This window comes from Orcinus orca, chromosome 8, assembly GCF_937001465.1.
Source record: "Orcinus orca chromosome 8, mOrcOrc1.1, whole genome shotgun sequence".
Taxonomy (NCBI): domain Eukaryota; kingdom Metazoa; phylum Chordata; class Mammalia; order Artiodactyla; family Delphinidae; genus Orcinus; species Orcinus orca.
In genome coordinates this window covers 54,149,493-54,168,724 of record NC_064566.1, presented here as the reverse complement: position 1 = coordinate 54,168,724, position 19,232 = coordinate 54,149,493, and the positions used below count along the sequence as shown (strand labels likewise).

General features: G+C 39.4%; 1 protein-coding gene across 2 annotated transcripts in view; it reads right to left on the bottom strand.

The window, feature by feature from the left end:
- The window catches only part of ACER3 (alkaline ceramidase 3), a 180,544-nt gene extending 161,567 nt beyond the window's left edge, over positions 1–18,977 (bottom strand). The window contains exon 1 of one of the 2 annotated variants that reach the window (XM_049713619.1): positions 18,771–18,977. In XM_049713619.1, the coding sequence (XP_049569576.1) occupies positions 18,771–18,873 (103 nt within the window). In that variant the 5' untranslated portion in view covers positions 18,874–18,977. The remainder of the gene's footprint in view (positions 1–18,770) is intronic. The other variant, XM_004279821.4, reaches the window with a different exon arrangement.
- Positions 18,978–19,232: the final 255 nt, after the last annotated feature.

The following is a 19,232-nucleotide window of genomic DNA, read 5'->3' as shown; positions in this document are numbered from 1 at the left end:
TAAAATGGACAACCTGGAAGAAAAGGACACACAACCCAATCAAAAAATGGGCCGAAGACCTAAATAGACATTTCTCCGAATAAGACATACAGATGGCCAAGAGGCACATGAAAAGCTGCTCAACAACACTAATAGAGAAATGCAAATCAAAACTACAATGAGGTATCACCTTACACCAGTTAGAATGGGCATCACCAGAAAATTTACAAACAACAAATGCTGGAGAGGGTGTGGAGAAAGGGGAACCCTCTTGTACTATTGTTGAGAATGTAAATTGATACAGTCACTATGGTGAACAGAATGGAGGTTCCTTAAAAAACAAAACCAGAATTACCATATGACCCAGCAATCCCACTACTGGGCATATACCCAGAGAAAACCATAATTCTAAAAGACATGTGCACCCCAATGTTCACTGCAGCACTATTTACAATAGTCAGGTCATGGAAGCAACCTAAACGTCCATCGACAGACAAATGGATAAAGAAGATGTGGTACATATATACAATGGAATATTACTCAACCATAAAAAGGAACGAAATTGGGTCATTTGTAGAGACGTAGATGATCTAGAGACTGTCATACAGAGTGAAGTAAGTCAGAAAGAAAAAAACAAATATCTTATATTAACGCATATATGTGGAACCTAGAAAAACAGTACAGATGAACCGGTTTGCAGGGCAGAAACTGAGACACAGATGTAGAGAACAAACGTATGGACACCAAGGGGGGAAGGGGCAGGAGTGGGCGTGGTGGTGTGATGAATTGGGCGATTGGGATTGACATGTATACACTGATGTGAATAAAGTTGATGACTAATAAGGGCCTGCTGTATAAAAAAATAAATAAAATAAAATTCAAAAATTTAAAAAAATAAAAAGAAATCAGAGACTGTCAGACTAGACCAGAAAGAAAAAAAGAAAAGAAAGGGAGAGAGAGAGAGAGCCAACTATAAGCAACTACAAGAAAAGCACTTTAAATGTAAAGATACAGAGAGGTTAAAATTAACAGGATAAAAAAGATGTACTATGCCAATGCAAATTATAAGAAAGATGAATGGCTACATTAATATCAGGCAAAAGAGACTTCAGAACATAGCATATTGCCAGAGAAAAAGGACATTTCACAATGATAAAGGGTGAATACCTCAAGATTACATGACAATCCTGAAGCGTACATGCCTAAAAATGTAGCATCAAAACATATAAGAATAGAAAGGTGATATAGAAAAATATACTACTAAAGTTGTAGTATAGCATTGGTGATCCAATACTCTTCTTAATAATTAACAGAAATAGACAGAAATATCAGTAAATATACAGAAGACTTGAACAACACTAGCAACCAATTTGATCTGACTATTATAGAATACTACATGCATAAACAGAATATATATCCTTTTCAAATCCGTGTGGAACATTCACCAAGTGAAACATGTGACAAGCCATAAAACAAGCCAATAAGTTTAAAAGAATTTAAATTAAAAATATGTTTGAGGGACTTCCATGGTGGTCCAGCGGTTAAGAATCCACCTTCCAATGCAGGGGACACGGGTTCAATCCCTGGTCGGGTAACTAAGGTCCCACATGCCGCAAGGCAATTAAGCCCACACACCGCAGCTACCGAGCCCGCTCACTGCAACTAGAGAAGCCCGTGCACCGCAACGAAGAGCCCACACGACACAACCAGAGAGAGAAGCCCGCACGTCGCAACTAAGACCCAACACAGCCAAAAATTAAATAAATATTTTTTAAAAAATAAAAAATATGTTTTCTGAACATAATGAAATTAAACTAGAAATCACTAACAAAAAGATACCTTGCAAATTCCAAATATTTGGTAATTAGACAACACACTTCTATATACCTATAGTTTATTTCTACTTCCCCTGTGATTTCTTCTTTAACCTATGGGTCATGTAAAAGAAATCACAGGAAGAATGGAAATAAAGCATATTAAAATGTGTTGACACACAGCTATAGAGTGATAAGAGTGAAATTTATAACTATAAATGATTCTAATTTTTTAAAATAAGGTCTAAAATTAGTGTTCTAAGCTTCTATCTCATGAAACTAAAAAAATAATAAATTGAATAAAAAATAAGTAAAAGAAAAAAGAATAGAATAAGAAAAAAGTAGAGAAAATTAACATAGCAAGAAGTTGTACCTCTGACATGATTAATAACATTTAATAAACCACTAAGATGATTAATCAACAAAAAAAGAGAGAATACACAAATTACCAATATGAGGAATGAAAGAGCAGAGATCACCTTAGAGTCTACAGACATTAAAAGGCCAATAAGAGAACATCAGAAAATTCAGCAATTTGCATAAAATAAATTTCTTGAAAAATACAACCTATAAAAAACTGACAAAAGAAACATAATGGAAAACAAAATTATAGACCAGTCTCTCTCATGAACAAAGATACAAAATCCTTAACAAAAATACAGTTGGCCCTTGAGCAACACTGGGGTTAGGGAAGCCAACCCTCCAAGCAGTTGAAAATCTGAGCATAACTTTACAGTCCGCACTCTGCACCCATGGGCTCCATATCAGTGGGTTCAGCCAACCAGGATCATGTAGTACTGTAGCACATATTCACTGAAAAACAATCCCCGTATAAGTGGACTTGCACAGTTCAAACCCATGTTGTTCATGGGGCAACTGTACTGGCAAATCAAACCCAGATATAGATTTATAGATATAGATATGGATATGGACATGGACATAGAGATAGAGAAGGAGAGACAGAGATGCTAATACATCATGTCCAAATGGGCCAGGAAAGCAAAGTTGGTCCAACATTAAAAAATCAATCAATTGACTTCATCATATTAACAGAAAGGACAAAATCACTTCAACAGGTATAGAATAATATTTGACAAAATTCAATACCCACTCATGATAAAACTCAAGCAAGTCAGGAAAAGGAAAGAATTTCCTCAACCAAGAAGTCCTACAAAAAATCTACAGCTTACCTAATAATAAAAAACCCATCATATCTAATAATAAAATATTTAATGCTTTCCTCCTTAAATTAAAAAATAAAAATGGCAAAGCTGTTTGCTCATATCACTTCTACTCAACAATGTACTGGAAGGTCCTAGCCAGTACAGTATGGGAAGAAAAATAATGCATAAAGATTACTGAAATGGATGAAGCGAAACTTTCTATTCATAGATTACATGATTATTTACTTAGTGACAAAAAATTAATAAGTTTAGCAAGGTAGAAGATATAAGGATGATGACAAAAATCAATTTAAATATCTATGCTAGCAATAGAGAAACAATGAGAAAAATGAAATTTTAAGAATATAATGTATAAGAACATCAAAAAATATAAAGTACTTAGAAATAAATTTAACAAGATGTTTAAGACCTCTACAATGAAAACTACTGAGAAAAATTAAAGGAGACCTACATAAATGGAGAAATATAACATGGTGGATTGTAAGACTCATTTTTAAGATGTCTGTTTCCCCAAGATGATTTATAATATGATACAATCCCAGTAGGCTTTTAAAATAAAAATTGATGTATTATCTATTTTATATAACAGATTACCTCAAAACTTAGCAGCTTAAAACATCAGACATTTATTATGTCACGTAATTTCTGAGAGTCAAAAATATGGAAACAGTTCAGACTCAGGATCTCTCATGGGAATGTAGTCAAAATGTTGGCCAGCTCCAAAGTCATCTGAAGGCCTAAATGAAGCTGGAAGGTCAACTTTCGAGATGGCTAATTCACCTGTCTGTTGGCTGGAGGCCTCAGTTCCTCATCACATAGACCTTTCATGACATGAGGGCTGTCTTCCCCCAGAGTGAGTGATCCAAGAAAGAGGCCAAGAGGGAAGCAGTCATGCCTTTTATAACCTAGTATCCAAAGTTTCATCCATTACTTCTAATTTATTTTATTAGAAGCAAGGTACTAAATCTGGACCACACTCAAGGGGAAGGTAATTAAGTTCTACAGAGAAATAGCAAAGTGCACATCTTTTAAAACCACCATAATAGACAAGCTGATTCAAAAATTTATATGAAAATGCATAAGACCTAAATATCCAAAACAATATTTTAAAAGAACCAAGTTGGAAGATTTATAGTAGTTGATTTCAAGGTCCACTATAAAGCTATATATATCAAGACTCTGTGGTAATGGCATAAGGATATGCAAATAGATCAACAGAGCAGAGAGCCCAGAAATAGACCTACATGTACAGCTCACTGATTTTTGACAAAAGAGCAAAAGCAATCCAATGGGGGGGGGGATGTTTTTTCAGCAAATAACACTGTAACAACTGGACATGCATATGAGAAAAAAATAAACTTCAATCCCTACCTCACACCATATATACAATGAATTTGAGATGGATATAGATCTAAGTATCAAGCTATAACTATAAAACTTCTGTAAGAGAATATGGGAAAATACCTTTATAATCTGAGGGTAGACAAAAGTTTATAAACGGGATAAGGAAAGCAGTAACTATAAAAAAAAAAGATAAATTAGACTCCATAAAAATTTTAAACTTCTCCTCATTAAAAGATACTTTTTAGAAAATGAATAGACAAAACATAGACAGGGAGAAAACAGTCACCAAACATCCATCTGATAAAAGGACTTATGTCCAGAATATATAAGGAACCTTGCAACTCAATAATAAAAAGACAACCCGGGGGCTTCCCTGGTGGTGCAGTGGTTGAGAATCTGCCTGCTAATGCAGGGGACACGGGTTCGAGCCCTGGTCTGGGAAGATCCCACATGCCGCGGAGCAACTAGGCCCGTGAGCCACAACTACTGAGCCTTGCGAGTCTGGAGCCTGTGCTCTGCAACAAGAGAGGCCAAGACAGTGAAGAGGCCCACGCACCGCGATGAAGAGTGGCCCCCGCTTGCCGCAACTAGAGAAAGCCCTCGCACAGAAACGAAGACCCAACACAGCCAAAAATAAATATAAAAATTAATAAATTAATTAAAAAGATTTTAAAAAAAGACAACCCGGGCTTCACTGGTGGCACAGTGGTTGAGAATCTGTCTGCCAATGCAGGGGACATGGGTTCAAGCCCTGGTCCGGGAAGATCCCACATGTCGCGGAGCAACTTAGCCTGTGTGCCACAACTACTGAAGCCCACGCACCTAGAGCCTGTGCTCCGTGACAAGAGAAGCCACCGCAATGAGAAGCCCGCACACTGCAACGAAGAGTAGGCCCCGCTCGCCACAACTAGAGAAAGTCCGCGTGCTGCAACGAAGACTCACCACAGCCAAAAATAAAATTAATTTTAAAAATAAAAAATAAAAAGACAACCCAACTTTTTTTAATGGGCAAAAGATCTGAAAAGACAATATACAAAAGAAGATATACGAATGTCCAAGAAGCACATGAAAATGTGCTCAGCATCTTTAGTTATCAGTAAATGCTAATTAAAATCACAATGAGGGCTTCCCTGGTGGCGCAGTGGTTGGGAGTCCACCTGCCAATGCAGGGGACGCGGGTTTGTGTCCCAGTCCGGGAAGATCCCACATGCCGCGGAGAGGCTGGGCCCGTGAGCCATGGCCGCTGGGCCCGTGCGTCCGGAGCCTGTGCTCCGCAACGGGAGAGGCCACAGCAGTGAGAGGCCCGCGTACCGCAACAAAATAAAAAAAAAATCACAATGAGATGCCACTATACACACTCCAGAATAGACAAAATTAAAAAGCATGGCAACGCTAAATGTCCTTGAGTGTGTGGAGCACCCAAAACTTCCATGATGAGAATGAAAAGTTACATCACTTTGGAAAAAAGTCTTGCAGTCCCTTAAAAAACTAAACATAAACTAACTCTATGACCTGGTAATTCCACTTCTATGAATTTACCCAAGAAAGATGAAAAATATATGTTCACAAAAAGACTTGAATAAGAATGTTCATAGCAGCTTTATTCATAATAGCCAAAAATGGAAACAGTCCTAGTATCAATAGGTAAATGGATAAACTAACTATAGTATATTCATATAATGAAATACTACTCAGCAATAAAAAGGAACAAACTACTGATTCAACAGCAGGACAAATCTCATTTCTCATAGATACAAATCTTAAATGGACTAATAAACATTTGTTTCTAATTTTAACTTCTAATATAGTAAATACCAATAGACTTAACTCACAAAGTTCTCCAGGGTTCTCAATAATTTTAAATGTGTACAGGGGTCATAAGACCAAAAAGTCTGAGAACCTCTGATCTAATAAAAGTTGAATATAGGCATGCTCTACAATCTAATAATTATACTCCTAAATATATACAGACACTCTTACACTTGTGTGTACCAGAAGATGTACAAGAATGTTCACAGCATTATTTGTAATATCAAACACCTGGAAACAACAAAACATCCAACGACTGAAGAATGGATAAATCAATATATTCCTACAGTGAAATTCTAAACAACAGTAAGAAAAAAAATGAACTACCTAACCTATCAACGTAGATAATTCTCAGGAACATGGATGATACTAAGGACCACAATTTGAGTGAAAAAGACAAGTTGCAGAAGAACGTATATATAGTAAAATTCCACTCACATAAAATGTAAAACAAGGAAACCTAAACTGTATTTTCTAGGAATGCTTAAGTGGTAAAAGACTAGGAAATGAAACACAAAATTAAGGATAGTGGTTATCTCTGAAGAAAAAGAAAGAAGATGGGATGAGGGAAGGGCACATAGGGGGCTGAATGTTTACCCAATGATGGCTGCTCTTAACCAAAGAATAGTCCTCCTTTAACAAGGTCATAATTCTCTTCAATTGTCAAGCTTTAAATTGGACATTCCTAGAATAGTGAGATCAAAGAATATCCATTTGATTGGCAAGCCTAATTGAATCAACTCCAGTGATCAACAGATCAACATAATATCAGACAACAAAGCCAGACTGCCCTCACATCTACTTTAAAAAACATGTGTGTACATGGGGACAACTTATGGAATGGGAGAAAATGCAAACAATGCAACTGACAAGGACTTAATTTCCAAAATATATAAACAGCTCATACAACTCAATATCAAAAAGCCAAACAACCCAATCAAAAAATGGGCAGAAGACCTAAATAGGTATTTCTCCAAAGAAGACATACAGATGGCCAATAGGCACATGAAAAGATGCTCAACATCACTAATTATTAGAGAAATGTAAATCAAAACTACAATGAGGGGCTTCCCTGGTGGCGCAGTGGTTGAGAGTCCGCCTGCCGATGCAGGGGACGCGTGTTCGTGCCCCGGTCCGGGAAGATCCCACATCCCGCGGAGCAGCTGGGCCCGTGAGCCATGGCCGCTGAGCCTGCGCGTCCAGAGCCTGTGCTGCACAACGGGAGAGGCCGCAACGGTGAGAGGCCCGCGTACCGCAAAAAAAAAAAAAAAAACTACAATGAGGTATCATCACCTCACACCAATCAGAATGGCCATCATCAAAAAGTCTACAAATAATAAATGCTGGAGAGGGTGTGGAGGAAAAGGAACCCTCCTACACTGTTGGTGGGATTGTACAATAAATTGGTGCAGCCACTGAGGAGAACAGTATGGAGGTTCCTTAAAAACCTAAAAATAGGGTTACCATATAATCCAGAGTCCCACTCCTGGGCATATATCCAGAAAAGACAAAAACTACCACAATGTTCACAGCAGCACTATTTACAACAGCCAAGACATGGAAGTAACCTAAATGTCTAGGTATCTACCTATGAGAAATGAAAATATATATCCACAAGAAGACCTGTACAAGAATGTATATCACAGCTTTATGGTTACCAAAACCTGAAAACAGCCAGGTGTGCATCAACAGGAAAATAGATAAACTATGTTACATTCATACACTGGAATACTAATTGGCAATAAAAAGGAACTACCAACACATGCAACAACATGAATATCAAAAATACTATGTGAGTGAAAGAAACCTGACACCAAATAGTAAATATTATATAATTCTACTCACATGCAGTCCTAGAATGAACAAATCTAATTTATGGTGAAGAAAAAAATCAGAACAGATAGTTGCCCTGGAGAGAAGGGGGAAGGTGAAGGTGAGAATTACAGGGAAGGGGCATGAGGAACTTTCATGTTTGACGGGTAAAGTTCTCTATCTTGATAGGGGTTTTGGTTATGCATATAAATGCACTTCTTAAAATTCAGCAAATACACACGATTTGTGCATTTACATTGAATACAAATTTTACATCCAAAGAAAAAACAGAGAATTGAACTTTAATGATATGTATGTTGAAATATTTAGAGGGAAAGTATACAGATGTTTGCAATTTACTTTAAAATGTATCAAAAAATAAAATGAATTGATAGAGAGAGGAATGGATAAATAGATATATGATTTTAAAAAGTACTGTATACTAAAATGTTATTGGTAGGATTTAGGCAACAGGTGAATGGATAATCACTGCAAAATTCTTCTAACTTTGCTGTACATGTGAAAATATTCATTTAAAAAAGGGGCTTTTCATGCCATATTTACTATTTGGCCTTTATCCTTCAGTCAATAGAAAGTCTTCAAATGGAAACAGAAGAAGCACCTAACTCTGTAAGGAGTAATCAGTCAAGGTTTAAAGAGGTATCCACTGACTGGGAATGCAGCTACAAATGACAAGGGAACAGCAGATGCAAAAGCAATCGGGTTAAGGTTGTGCGGTACACTAGATACTCCAACTGACCTTTCCACTGAAAACATCTAAAAATTCTGGTATATTCAAAATATTCAAATAAATGAAACAAAGAAGGAAGAAAGGGAAGAGGGGTGAAGGGAGGGGAAGTCCACCAAGGTGAGGGGTCAGATAGGAGACCTCCCCAAATAAAGGTTTAACTTCCCTACCCCAATCCCTAAACTCAGTGTTTGCTCTTACGGCCTTTCAACTGTTTAAATGAGGCCCACTCACATTATTGAGGGTAATCTTCACTTAAAGTCAACTGACTGTAGGTGTTAACCACATTTACAAGATTCCTTCAGAGCAATACCTAGATCAGTATTTGATTAAGTAACTGGATACTATAGCCAAGCCAAGTTCACACATAAAACTAACCATCACAGATAAGAAGGTCACAACTATAACAAAGTAGTATTTATTTTTTAAACTTATTTTGACTAGATTCCAATTCGACTTTTATTGAGCACCTAGTATTTGCCAGGCACTTCCCTGTGCGTTTTCACATGTATCATGCCATTTAATTCTCACAACCCTACCAGATATTCATTGTTCTCATTTTATAGAAAATAAACTGGTACAAAGAATGATTAAGTGATTTGCCCAAAGTCACAATGTTCAATGGAGCAAAGTTCAGAGAGGATTCTGATTCTGACTTCAAGTCATTATGTCAGGTACTTTCCCCACAGGAAAGCATGTAGGGTTTCATGTCACCATAAACTGCTTTTGCTGTCTCTTTTGGGCTCAATCATTTTTCTGGGTCTTAAAATGTTTCTTCATGCCCTTATTTTTTTTTGGTGGGGGGGGGGCTGCATTGGGCCTTCGTTGCTGCGTGCGGGCTTTCTCCAGTTGTGGCGAGCGGGGGCTACTCTTCGCTGTGGCGCACGGGCTTCTTATTGTGGTGGCTTCTCTTGTTGCCAAGCACGGGCTCTAGGCGCGCGGGCTTCAGCAGTTGTGGCTCCCGGGCTCCAGAACGCAAGCTCAGTAGTTGTGGCGCACGGGCCGAGTTGCTCTGCGGCATGTGGGATCCTCCCAGACCAGGGCTCGAACCCGTGTCGCCTACATTGGCAGGCATACTCCCAACCACTGCGCCACCAGGGAAGCCGCCCTTACTTATTTATTATAAAACACTCTTTGTTGCACTACCGAAAACTCTCCGGGTGAGTGTTTTTTTCCGCCCACTATGAAACAGTTGGCAAAGGAACAAGGGTAGAACCCCAAAATCAAATAAACAACTTAAAATTTCAACCTGAAATAATAGTGTACTGGACAAAACTTTAAATGTTTACTATTCTCTGTATTCCAGTTAGTAAAGTTGCCCAAATTACAATTTGAGGTATTTGTTCTCCTTATTTACCCATACATCAATTACTGTTCCACTAAAATAAGTAAATAGGGACTTCTCTGCCGGTCCAGTGGTTAAGACTCTGCGCTTCCACTGCAGGGGGCATGGGTTCGATCCCTGGTTAGGGAACTAAGATCCCCCATATGCTGCACGGCGCAGCCAAAAAAAAAAAAAAAGGAAATAAATCATTTCTTCCAACATGTGCTACCAAATGACAATTTTTCCTAGTTAAAATCTTGGATGACCTAGGTAAATGCTAAATCAAGATTAGACTTCAAACTGTACTTAGCCTTCAAGTACAGTAGTTTCTCCTAATCTGCGGTTTCACTCTCCAAGCTTTCAAATACCCATAGTCAACTGCAGTCTGAAAATATTAAATGGAAAATTCCAGAAATAAACAATTCATAAGGTTTTAACTGTGCACTGTTCTGAGTAGCATAATGAATCTTGCACCGTCCTGCTCTGTCCCACCTAGGATCCTCAGCCATCAACATCATCTGCTCCTGACATCCAACCGTCCACATCATTATGGTTCAATGATCCAGGATCACCCAAAGCAAATGAATCTCCTTCTCTGCATAATCAGAAGTTAATAGTAGCCTAACACTAGATCACAACACCTTCTCATCGTGTAGGCATTTTATCATCTCAGATTATCACAATAAGGGTAAGTACAGTACAATAAGATATTTTGACAGAGACCACATTCACATAACTTTTATTACAGTATATTGTTATAACTGTCCTATTTTATTATTAGCTGTTATTAATCTCTTATTGCGCTTAATTTATAAATTAAATTTTACCATAGGTATTTATATATATGAAAAAACACAGTACATACGGTTGACCCTTGAACAAAACAGGCTAGAACTGTGCAGATCTACTTACAACTAATTACTAACTATAGACCAAAGTCTGAAAGATAGTTTGGTTTGAGCTTCGCTTAGGTATTGGGAACAAATGGAAAGAAAACTGTTTCTAAAATGAAAATGTAACATGTTCAATTTTAAATTCAATTTAGCTCATTACCCAGAACAATCATTTTCAAACTTCAGTTCACATGCAGTATTTTTGGCCTGTTACTGCTGGGAGCAGGGTGGAGGAGGGGGGTAGTGATCAACACCTAACTTGATTTTCAAGTTAGAAACCTAGGTTCCAGTACCAGCCCTGTGATCCTGAACAGGTCACTTATCCTTTTGAACCTGGTTCCTTACATAGAAACAGTGATAACGCTTACACCCCATAGGAAAAAAAGAATTAACAGTGTTTTTTGAACTATAAAGTCTTGCTTCTCCAAGTATAATCTCCAGACCAACAGCACTGGAGTCATCTCATAGCTTATAAGAAATGCAGAATCTAAGGCCACATTCCAGACCTACTGTACTGGAATATGAATGTTAACAAGACCTCCAGGGAATTCACATGCACATTAAAATCTGAGCAGAACTACTATAAAGCACTCTACAGACGTTAGGTATCTTCACCATAAAAAAAAATAGTTAATTAGGAGCTCTTGTTGTTCTGAGGAAGTCCTATGACCTGGTAACCCATTAACAATATGACATCAACGATATTTGACATCATCCTCCTCAGCTCTACTATTTCCCATACTGAGAAACTACTGAATGTGGATTCTGGTCTAGGTTTCACAACTAATTGGAGATATAATCTTGAGCAAATCATGTCAACTCTCAAGGTCCTTCTCCTTGCATGTAAAATGAGAAGGTTAGACCACTAGTTACCAACCTGAGGTCCCTGGATGCACTGGGGTCTGAAAAAGTAGTAACGGAGGGAGGCAAGATAGTATGATAGTTAAGTGCATAGCTTTAGAATCAAATGGCCCTTGGGTCCCTTAGGCTCTGCCACTTAATAGTGTTGACCTAGGGCAAGTTACTTAAACGTCTTAAACTTTAAAAGAGTTCTTATAAGGATTATAATAAGGGTTCGTATAAGATAATATACACATAGAGCTTTGCACATAGTGTCCCATAATGTTAGCTTTTATTATTTCTATTGGCTATTTTCAGTATCTCAAAAATCATATTTATCTGAAATAAGGCTGCAATGAAATTATTATGCTCTTTTGCTTTGGACTAGAATTATATCAATATATTAAGGTAATACATTACCTTATCTCATATATCTCATATGGATCAATACTGTGTAGTAACAGTGACTAGATCTCCTCTAATTGATAGTCACATGTGCCTCTGATTATTTGAAATGGGGATAAAGTACATTAATAATTATAATTTATGTAGAAATAATAAGTTACAATTTATATAAAAATAATAATAAATTCATGGAGCCCATGACAGAAAATAATAAAATGCTTCTTTCTAATGAAAAAGTTAAAATAGACACTATGTCACCGTATGATCCAGAAATTCCACTTTTAGGTTGAAGAGATATTTGTACACCCATGTCACAGCCTCACTATTCACTACAGCCAAGAGGTGGAAGCAACCCATGTGTCCATCAATGGATGAATGGATAAGCAAATGTAGTGTATACATACAATGAAATATTATTCAGCCTTTGGAAAGAAGGACATTCTAACACATGCTACAAAATGCTACATAAGGACATTATGCTAAGTGAAATAAGCCAGTCACCAAAAACAAACAAACAAAAAAACCCACTGTTGATTCCACTTATATAAATTCACAGAGACAAAAAGCAGAAGATTGGTTGCCAGGGTCTGCGGAGGAGGAGGGAATACGGAGTTGTTAAATGGAAATGGAGTTTCAGTTTTACAAGATGAAAAGAGTTCTGGAGATTGGTTGCACAACAGTGTCAGTGTACTTAACACTACAGAACTGTACACTGAAAAATGGTTAAGATGGTAAATTTTATGTTATGTGTGTCTTTCCACAATGATTAATAAATAAATAAATACACAACCAACCAACCAGCTAGCTAGCTGGTATGGCAGTTCTTCCAGCACTAACACTGTAAAGCCTTTATGCTTTAAGTTTTTAATAAGCACCCCTTCCTTGCATTCCAAAGCACCATATACATATGTCCATCATAGCACCCGGAACAATTTACTGGCAGTCTCTGACTGTATAAATTAAATCTAAACCCTTTGGTACACTAAATTTGACCCTTCATTTGGCCTTCATTCTTCAGTGGACTTACGGTGTTTCTGAGCTATGAGTCAGAGGCAGTGATGCTTGCTCATCAATAACCCTCAGGAAAAAGACTATCTTCCTTAAGGTGACAGGATGTCACTCCACCAGCCCACAGGACCCCATGGCCAAAAGAAGCCTGAAGCACGCTCACTTCCTTGAGGCTACTATTCAGAGAAGATAGTGGGAAGGGGCCTGAAAAAACGAAAGGAAAAGGGTGCAAGGAGGTACAAGCAGCTAGATGCCTTGAGTGGCATATGTGTACGGCAGGGGCAGCTGATTAAAGCCTCTCTAGTCTTGTGCTGCACTGGCAATGAAAGACAGACTCCTTTATCCCATCTAAGCAAATCCCATCATAAAGGCGTAAAGACTGAGGGTTGCCCTGCTTCCCTTCTGCTCAATTCCTATGAATAGGATGGGGAGAGGGGCAGCAAACCTGTGAGAAGAGACAGCACCTACCTAGCTTGAATCATCCTAGCCCAAGGACAAAAGGGAGATAGCTAGATGGTCCTACCAGAAGTTATCATCCATTCTCCCCATCCATGAAAGTCTTACTAGCCAGGTTACCCCCCTCAGACTGAAGTAGCTCCTATGAAACCCATAATTAGGATTTAAAAATATTTTTTAGCTTTCTGATAAATAAACCCTCCTTTATAATATATCAAATTTTAAACATTCTTCTTTCAAATACATTTTTAGGAATGCATTTCCCTTGAAAGTAGGAAATGCCTATTTGAACTTATCTGTTCATACCTCTACTGGCTTATTAGCCAGCTTGAACAGAGAGACAGTCTTTGTATAGTTTTGTATTTTAAGTCAATGACAAAATAAGTTTTCAATAAATACTTGCTGAATAAATTAAACATTCTGAAAAAAAAAATTAACCGGGTAATTCTCCCTTGAGGCCATAATTAAAACACAGAATTCCCTTCTGCTTCCCTTTAGGAAATATTTCTTCCATAAAAATGACAGCACCTGAAATTCCACTTCCTGTTACAGTGTTTCTTAGTAGAAAGAGTTGTCAGACCTATATTTGAATACCATTTCTGCCACTTAATAGCTATATGACACTGAGCAAGTTAACTTCTCTAAGACTCAGTTCTCTCACCTATAAAATGGGGATAACACCACCTACTTACTAGGAATGTTACTAGGATTAGAAATACACAAGCAGTCTTCACTTTGCAGAGCTCTAATATGCACAAATTTCAGTTACCACAGTTTCGTTAAATACCAATTCCCCGACAACACAATTCAAATTTCAGTTACCATAGTATATTAACTGTGAATAACTGAATACAGTACAAACTTCACTACTAGATCTTCAATCCACAAATGACTATGTAAATAATAGAAGCACATCACGATCGGTGACTAACCAAGTCACTTCTTTTAAAGTTTGTTGGTGGATTTGACAAAATAAATTGCAAAGGAACAACAATTAGGCCGTTGGTGGACTCCTCATCAGTAACAGTAAAAGCCAGGATACAATGGAATAATATCTTCAAAGTGCTGACAGAAAAATATCTCTCTGCCTAAATTTCTAACTACAGATAAAAGACCAGGGCAAAGTCTGTTGGTGTTTAGTCACTGCACATCTGTTATTCAGTTCATGTACAGACGGCAAAGCATGTAGCTGAGTTGCCTCCTTGTCTCCTGGTGATGAATATATGTGACATGCTACAAAAATGGATAATTGAAAGGTGGAACAGGCCAACAATGATGAAAGTGCAGCAAAGAAACAAAAAGTAATAGTGTTAAGGGGGTGGGGGAGGGATGGATTGGAAGTTTAGGATTAGTAGATGCAAACTATTATATAGAGAATGAATAAACAACAAGGTCCTACGGTACAGCACAGGGAACTATATTCAATATCCTGTGATAAACCATGATGAAAAAGAATGTATATATGTATAACCAAATCACTTTGCTTTACAGTAGAAATTAATACATTGTAAGTCAACTATACTTCAATAAAATAAAATTTTTTAAAAAAGTAATAGTGTTGGAAATAATATCCCAATCAAACATAAACGGAGTTATAGAAGAAATAACTGACCATGACAATGTTGACCCTGTTGCCACTCAAGAGACTAGATATGCAGCCAGAGGAACTTAGTGAAGGCAAACTTACTGACACAAATGAAGAAAGTGATTGTGAGAAAAGGATGAAGATGGAACAGAAGTGAACCAGCAAAAACTCTGCATTAAAGGAACTCTCAGAAATATTTCACATTATTGAAAGTGCAAAGAATGAAATGTTGGAACCTGATCCAAAGTTAGAAAGGAGCATGACAATCCACCAAGGCATAGAAAAAAATACTCATTCCATATCATAAGTTACGTGACAAGAAGGCAAGTACTACTCAAATTACCCTAGATAAGTTCTTCTACAAAGAAATAACACATTTTAATTCTCAATGTTTTTAATGTTTTAAATTACAGTGTACTAAATAAATATTAGTTTTAACATTTTTTTCATTTCTCCATATATTTATGACTAACAATAAGAGGATTTACAACGTTTGACAAAAATGTGTAAAGGTCATGGAATACTCATAACTTTTCTCATTGATTATGAAGATTTCTTTGCCAGGTTTTAACTTGCATGGTCATTTGTATTGTCCCATACTACCATGCAAAGTACCTGTAACTTCTGACACATCAAGGCACTTAGTATTTCACAACTGAAGAGAAACTGGCTACCTTTTCCCCTCATTCTTACACTCCACCCAAGCAAAAAAGGAATATGAGCTCATCTTGGATGACGTTAAGAAGACAGCGTTTCAGGTTTTTCAGTGACTGAGAACTGTTGCCATCTTTACATGCAACTCCCCAAACTTGTCCTTAGATTACCCAAAACACACACACCCCAATGCTGAAAGATAGGCTTCCTGAATAGTTATTCAATTTGTCATCTGTGATAGTATATTAGTCATGCTTGTCTTCATCCCCTGCAGGCAGGGGCAAAACAATGAATGTGTGATGGAAGTAATATGGTATAGCAGCTTTAGAGTCAGACCTCAACTTGAATACTACCTCTACCCCACTTTTTGCAACCTTAGATAAATTATTTGTTAGAGTTTCAATTTCCTAATCTGTGAAATAAGAATAATAATGCCTTCTTTTTGGAATTATGGTAAATACCGAAAAAGATAAGATATATGAAGTGCTTAGCAAAGTGTGGTACATAGTAAGCACTTAGATATAGCTATTATCACCATTATTATTATTATGACTATTTCTATCATTATTGTAAATATTATAATGATGATAAAGTTGCATTTGTTTTAAACACATTATTAATCAGCCTATTTTTCAAAGATCAAGTCTCTTACTCAAAGATATGATAGACACACACCACTTGCTGGCTGAGAAGGTTGACCTCAACCTCCTCCAGATCATTTTCTCCCAAGGTACAAGTGCAAAGGGCTGCCAACACTCACTCATCCTATTCTTGCAACCCCTGATTCCTATGTCAAAACCCTCCCTGCCGGCTGCTCAGAGTTTCCTCTTCTGAGGTCGTTAAGAACTAAAGCCATTTCCCATTTCTCAGAGCTATCTGTCAGAACAGTAGTATCTTGCTGTCTCATAACTCACATGACTTAACTGTCAGTTTTCTCTTTTGATTCTAATCCCAGTTTTCTCTTTTGATTCTAATCCTTCATTCTAAACTAAGAGTCATTATTACCTATATTGACCCATAAAGCTGCAAAGGACCTAAAGGCCAACTAAAGCCAACCCCTTTTCTCTACCAAACAATTAATTCCCCCTAAAATATTCATGTGAGTTAGTTGAGCAAGGTCTGTTTGAACACTTTCAGTGACAGCAAGCCCTCTACCTCTCAAATCAACCCATTCAATGATTATAACTTTAAAATTTTCCCTACGTTGAAGCAAAATCTCTCCCCTTACAGGCAGTTTCCACCCATAGGCTCTAATTCCACATTCTAGAGAAATACAGAAAGCTTAACTGCTCTATATCACAGCCCATTCAACATTTTAAGAACCCTGAGTTTCATTCACTCTTCCACATTACAAATTTCTAGTTCAGAAAGCACAATTTTAAGTCCCTTCTCTCGTGGACCTCCTCTGGACCATGTATGGGTTTGCCAACGTGATCTAACAGCAAACTGATAAAGCACTTCCTTTGCCAACATTTGAGCTGCCGAGTAATTATACTACGAATGTACCCCTTTGCCCATATTCATCCATTATCATATAAAAATTATTAATTTAAGCTAGTAGTTCAGGAAAAGTAACTCTCAGCCTAAATCACAGTTCAAAGGGAATAGTACTGAAAGTCTTAAAAACTACCAAAAGAGTTCTCTTTTTTTTTTAATCCTAGCCAATTACTGGGAATGCAATAAAGTAGGATCAGCTGGCATGAAAGTCTTGCCTCTTTCCTACAAAGCCAAACACCTGCCTGGGACAAAGACCCAACAATGGGAAGGTTAGCTAAAAAAGAGTTTTGCTTCATGTCCTGAGAAAGTTGAGCCAATTAAAAGAAGGCAGTAATAGTGAGTCAAAAAATATCCTCTGTACCTTGCCAGAAGCAGGTACCTGAAGAAGGATCAAATGCTGTGCTCTCAAAACTTGACCACAGTAAACTACAGAAAAAGAAGTGGCAGATTTTTCCTGTTCCTAGCCTGGAAGGAACAATCATCTGGGGAAATACACACACACACACAGCACCCAAGGGGCCAGTCAGGGGCAGCAGCTGGAGGAGGATTCTTCCCCAAGTCCTCAGAAGGTGTAATCAGTGCAAGTAGCGTCCTCAGAAGAACCTTAACCTTCGTCAAGTAGTCGGAGAGGAGGCAGAGTGGAGTAGGGACTTGATCCCTTGTGCTCTTAGGAACCTGGCACGAGCCGGAAGGTACAGACTAGATGCTGCCTTCTATTCCTGGTGCAAGGAGACAGCTGAATGATCGTACTCAGAAAGGAGGTGATAGCTGGTACCCGAAGATACCCTGGGTGAGACTGGGCTGGGGGGTAAGGGTTGGGGGTCGGTATCTGAGAGCGGGAAAACCGTTCCCTGGAGGTGACCGAAGGAGGGCTCACAGGAACAGAGAACGAGGAAGGGAAAGACCGCGTTTTCACGTATTTGGGGGGAGACTGAGCTAGGACCTGTTCCCTTCTCCTGTGCCCTTGCGATGAAGGTGGTGGCAGCAACAGTAGAAGCAGGTGTCCCGGGCCCTCATTCAAATTAGCGGAGTCCCCCACTGTCCCAAGCTCTACTCGGGCTGCCCCTACTTGCCCCTCAGGCAGCGAAATCCCCATTCCCAACCCTGCCCCTCAGGCTTCCCCTAAGGTCCAGCAGGGGCTCTCCACATCTCTTCCGCCCCCCAACCTCGAGGCCCCCCTCAACCCGTCCAGACCGGCCCTCCTCGCCCGCCACACTGGATTCCCCTAGCTGCTGCCTTCCTCCGCAGCATTCCCGTTCCTGTCCCCTGGCCCGGTCTCCCCACGCCACCTCCCCCGGCCAGGCCCCGTGCCTCCCCCGGCGGCCAGGTCCACCCTGTCCCTTCCTCACGCGGCGTCTCCCCTTCAGACCGGCGCCCTCCCTCCCTCGCTCCCGCCTCAGGCCGGCACCCGCACTCACAGAACTCGGCGATGTACCAGGTCACCGTGTAGTTCTCCTCGCACCAGTCCAGCGTGGAGGTCGTGGGGCCCCAGTAGCCCTCGCGGTCTCCGGCCGGAGCCATAGCGTGCGTCGCCGCCGCCGCCCAGGCGCTCCGCTCGTTGCGCTTGGTTCCGCGGATTCCCAGGCCGGCTCTGGCCCTGCTGGCGCGCTAACCTCGCGCTCCACCCGCTCTCCCTCCCCGAGGGGCGGGGCCCGGTGCCGTCAGAGACCCGCCCGGCCGGAGACCCCGCCCACCGCGGCCGGCGCAGGGCCCAGCCGGAGGGCGCCGGGACTGCCCTGCCCCCTCCTTCCCAGGGAAGGGGTGTGAGCTGGGCCACCGGCCCCTCCTCGACACGCCCTTGACTGTGGGTTGGGCGTTCCTGACATCCCCGAGGCTGTTTTCTATCTGGATGCTTGAGCTTCAGTGTGTGTGCGGCGGGC